General features: G+C 45.1%; 1 protein-coding gene across 1 annotated transcript; it reads left to right on the top strand.

Moving 5' to 3' along the window:
* The first annotated feature begins 3,089 nt into the window (after window positions 1-3,089).
* LOC139448830 (ribosome-binding protein 1-like) lies at window positions 3,090-3,959 on the top strand. The gene has a single exon (XM_071230357.1). It carries the CDS (start codon window positions 3,090-3,092, stop codon window positions 3,957-3,959), a length of 870 nt encoding a protein of 289 aa, XP_071086458.1.
* Window positions 3,960-5,457: the final 1,498 nt, after the last annotated feature.

Here is a 5,457-nt window from a genome sequence, read left to right as displayed (position 1 = left end):
ATATCAACATTCGTTGACAAACAGCGTTCATGTCTGTTTTGATGTTACAAGAAATATCGAACCGAATCACATCAAAAGGATTTCAACTGGGGTCACATTAATCAAGGGGGTCCCGGGGTAGACCTGGTCCCCAATGGCCTGTGCTGGTTGCTAGAGGCAACTGCAGGGATCGGTGGCCAGGGTCGGTGGCCAGGGTTGATGGGTGTCATCATGTTGAAGTTTCATCATAATATCAGTCACTGGATGGTCTGGTCGATTGTTTACATGTCGTTATTATTATAATAACTATGACAAAGAAACAAACTGGAGTCACGTCACTGGACACTGGCGTTATGTAAAAGCAAAGTTGAAGCTATCCGAAACACAAGTGTAATGTAATTACTCAGGGTATTTTAACTTCCTTGTTAAATCTGGTGCGGGTGGAAATATTTCGGAGGCAAAATCTTCACCTGCTATCGGAGGTAAAATGTGAATGCACTTTCTTCACCAACTTTTGGTGGTAAATGTGAAGGCCCTTTCTTCACCATCTTTCATATGCATATGTGAAGGCACTTTCTTCACAAACTTTCGGAAGTAAATCTGCAAACGTTTTCGGTGTGGTATGCCTGGAACAAAGGCGCTACAATTCAAAGTGAAGTTGATCCCCATACCGCAATACACTTGCCTCCACATTTTCCCACATTAGTGGTAACCATCGATCGTTCATTCCAAGCGCTGCTTAATACCACAACACGGTTTTCATAATTGCGGTAGTTTAGCATCACTTTTTTTCTACACGTTCTTATATTTATAACATCGGTGTGGCGTGGAGAAAGGAATTTTGATTGTGACGTATTTCAATCACGTGTTTCTTAAGGTCTTCTAGTCTTTTGGTATCGCTCGATGGTTTCTTTTTCAGCTAACACGCAGTGACATAGCTAAAATACTGTTAAACTTTGCTCATCCATCCATTTTATATACCTGTGTATTACCCACAAGGGTAGAATGATCATGTGTAAGAACTTTTCTATATATGCACATGTGCATTTTAGCGATTCTCAATGCTGATTGGTCAACTGAAGCAACATGTCACAGCGATTCATTGTTAAGAACAATACGATTGACGTCATCTATTGTTCGCGACGCCATAAATTTATTACATTGAGTTATCTGAAAAATAGGCAGCCTTTAGTGAAGTTTCTGTGTTGGACTGATATTTCATTCGTTTTTCTTTATTTTGTCTCTATAATGTCCAAAATATGTCTGTAATATGTAGTCTACCCTATTCGAAACTCGGAACAACGGATTATCTGCCCTCGTGAGTGAATGCTGTAAGTTGCTCACCAATGGCTCAGGATTAACGCCATCCATTCAATCAGAACAGATAATCCGTAACTCCTTGTGGCTTGTAATACCACCACGACTAAGCATCAGCAGTTCAATGTGATGCAGCGTTTAGTTTGATGACCAGAACGAAACAGTTCCGCACTTACTGTACAGAGCCACTCATCTGAACAATGCACTCATGCCAATGCGAATGTCCAAACACTATAAGCAATGAGACCTAGAGCCTAACATATTATCTGCGGAAGCTTGATTACACGAAACATTCTAATCGTGATATCACATTGCTCGCTTGATTTATCAACTTAACTGCGGGGCAAAAGAAAGAATACACAATGGGATTTGACCAACAACTTTCAAACCTGACTAAACTGAAAACAGTCTCCGACTTTAACACCCGTATTCAATACATCACTATCCACTGACCATTTCTTGTTTGTTCCGTATATTTTCTTTTACCCGACAGTTTAGATTGGTCTGATTATATTAAATGCAGTCCCTCAGTCATATTACTTCAGGCATCAAAACGAGTACAAACATTCTACAAATTGCTAATTATATTCGAGAGCTCTCTATTATTCCAAAAACATGCTGCAGCCGTCAAACACACCTGCTGCACAACGTTGGGTTATTGTCGGACACGGGATATTGATACAGATTCAAAGGCGATAATAATTATTAAATGTTCAATTACACTTTTCACAAACAACAAGAAGTAACTATAGTAATCAAAGTTAATACATTCCAAAGACGGGGTAGCTCCAAAGACAGACGAAGGGGTGTTAGGGTAGCCCCAAACACAGAAGAAGGGATGTTGGGGTAGCTCCTAACACAGAAGAAGAGGGGGTGGGGTAGCTCCAAAGACAGAAGAAGTTGGTAGGGGTAGCTCCAAAGACAGAAGAAGATGGGTGGTGGGGTAGCCCCAAAGACTGGAGAAGGGGCAATGGGGTAGCTCCAAGCACAGAAGAAGATGGGTGGGGTAGCTCCAAAGACAGAAGAAGATAGGTGGTGGGGTAGCTCCAAAGACAGAAGAAGATGGGTGGGGTAGCTCCAAACACAGGAGAAGGGACTGCGGGGTAGCTCCAAACACAGGAGAAGGGGCAATGGGGTATCTCCAAACACAGGAGAAGGGACAATGGGGTATCTCCAAACACAGGAGAAGGGGCAATGGGGTAGCTCCAAACACAGAAGAAGGTACTGCGGGGTAGCTCCAAACACAGGAGAAGGGGCAATGGGGTATCTCCAAACACAGGAGAAGGGACAATGGGGTATCTCCAAACACAGGAGAAGGGGCAATGGGGTATCTCCAAACACAGGAGAAGGGGCAATGGGGTATCTCCAAACACAGGAGAAGGGACAATGGGGTATCTCCAAACACAGGAGAAGGGGCAATGGGGTATCTCCAAACACAGGAGAAGGGACAATGGGGTATCTCCAAACACAGGAGAAGGGACAATGGGGTATCTCCAAACACAGGAGAAGGGGCAATGGGGTATCTCCAAACACAGGAGAAGGGACAATGGGGTATCTCCAAACACAGAAGGGACAATGGGGTATCTCCAAACACAGGAGAAGGGACAATGGGGTATCTCCAAACACAGGAGAAGGGGCAATGGGGTAGCTCCAAACACAGAAGGGACAATGGGGTATCTCCAAACACAGGAGAAGGGACAATGGGGTAGCTCCAAATACAGAAGAAGGGACAATGGGGTATCTCCAAACACAGGAGAAGGGACAATGGGGTAGCTCCAAATACAGAAGGGGCAATGGGGTATCTCCAAACACAGGAGAAGGGGCAATGGGGTATCTCCAAATACAGAAGGGGCAATGGGGTATCTCCAAACACAGGAGAAGGGACAATGGGGTATCTCCAAACACAGGAGAAGGGGCAATGGGGTATCTCCAAACACAGGAGAAGGGGCAATGGGGTATCTCCAAACACAGGAGAAGGGGCAATGGGGTATCTCCAAACACAGAAGAAGGGGCAATGGGGTATCTCCAAACACAGGAGAAGGGACAATGGGGTAGCTCCAAACACAGGAGAAGGGACAATGGGGTATCTCCAAACACAGGAGAAGGGGCAATGGGGTAGCTCCAAACACAGAAGAAGGGGCAATGGGGTATCTCCAAACACAGGAGAAGGGGCAATGGGGTATCTCCAAACACAGGAGAAGGGGCAATGGGGTATCTCCAAACACAGGAGAAGGGGCAATGGGGTATCTCCAAACACAGGAGAAGGGACAATGGGGTATCTCCAAACACAGGAGAAGGGGCAATGGGGTATCTCCAAACACAGGAGAAGGGGCAATGGGGTATCTCCAAACACAGGAGAAGGGGCAATGGGGTATCTCCAAACACAGAAGAAGGGGCAATGGGGTATCTCCAAACACAGGAGAAGGGACAATGGGGTAGCTCCAAACACAGGAGAAGGGACAATGGGGTATCTCCAAACACAGGAGAAGGGGCAATGGGGTATCTCCAAACACAGAAGAAGGGGCAATGGGGTATCTCCAAACACAGGAGAAGGGGCAATGGGGTATCTCCAAACACAGGAGAAGGGGCAATGGGGTATCTCCAAACACAGGAGAAGGGACAATGGGGTATCTCCAAACACTGGAGAAGGGGCAATGGGGTAGCTCCAAACACAGAAGAAGGGGCAATGGGGTATCTCCAAACACAGGAGAAGGGGCAATGGGGTATCTCCAAACACAGGAGAAGGGGCAATGGGGTATCTCCAAACACAGGAGAAGGGGCAATGGGGTAGCTCCAAGCACAGAAGAAGGGACAATGGGGTATCTCCAAACACAGAAGAAGGGGCAATGGGGTATCTCCAAACACTGGAGAAGGGGCAATGGGGTATCTCCAAACACTGGAGAAGGGGCAATGGGGTATCTCCAAACACAGAAGGGGCGATGGGGTATCTCCAAATACAGAAGGGGCGATGGGGTATCTCCAAAGACAGAAGGGGCAATGGGGTATCTCCAAACACAGGAGAAGGGGCAATGGGGTATCTCAAAAGACAGAAGAAGGGGAGGTGGGGTAGCCTGGTTGTTGCCCCGCTCGGCCGTCATACGGAAGGCACGGGGTAATTTCCCAATTCAGTTACAATGTGCAACGCCTATGTCTGGTGAAATACTGATAAAGGCGGTGTGAAACCTCACTCACTCACTCGCTCACCGTCACAGGAAAGCTGTTCAAGCGGTAAGTACAGGGAGGGTTCTAAAACTAAAAAGTGAAGCAAATTTCAAAATTTAAACAAAAACAAAATTTAACAAAAGCTGCAAATCAAACGCTCACGCAAAGACGCACACTAAGACACGCAAACACCCTCATACACAAATACACGCAAACACATACACACACACTAAAACACACACGTACATGCACGTACGGGATCTGTTTTGGCAGACAATCGAGATTGATTATTCTCATGCGTTGACGGTATATATGTGATATAAATTTATTGTCTTTGATTGATAACTTCCAATATATTTTTTTTATGTTTATGCATGTATACGCCCTATGGATCAGGTATTATTGGATGTTGCCCTCTGAGGAAATCTGTCTTCGTTGATACATAATACATTTCGTAACTAGTAAAATCAAAGCTGAAACACATTGGCATGTGCAACGTTGTAATGGCTAAATTACAAAAGCCTTTTTGTCATGATATTTTTGACAGAATGGCTTATTCTAAATCCCTAGCGTGATGTTGTTAATTACCACAGACAGACACGTTTCATAAACAATATCCATCTCACAAAATGGTGAGAAAAAAACCAAGATCAATATCCGATCTCTACCAGATTGAGTTAGGCATGGATTTGCTTTGAGGAATCTGACTTCAGACAGGGACGAAATATCAGGCGGAAATGAGAGGCCAGCCCAGTCGATGGTTACCGAGTTTGTGTAGTTATTTACGGAAATGCAACGAATTCAAATAGCACGAATCTTTTCTCCCCTCGAACAAAGTAATGAGGGCTCATTTACTCTATAAAATAGACCTGTCTCCCTGTGTTATCTTACAAGAGAAGACAAGTGGGGTTAAGCGAAGTGAGAGCGAGGCTACATCCGGTTTCTAGAACACTGATTTCCGGTTAGGGTGACTCAACGTCCATGCGATGATTTATTGCC

Source organism: Haliotis cracherodii, unplaced genomic scaffold, assembly GCF_022045235.1.
Source record: "Haliotis cracherodii isolate W230 unplaced genomic scaffold, xgHalCrac1.p SCAF_7, whole genome shotgun sequence".
NCBI lineage: Eukaryota > Metazoa > Mollusca > Gastropoda > Lepetellida > Haliotidae > Haliotis > Haliotis cracherodii.
The sequence above is the reverse complement of the archived record's forward strand: the minus strand, read 5'-3'. Positions and strand labels throughout refer to the sequence as shown.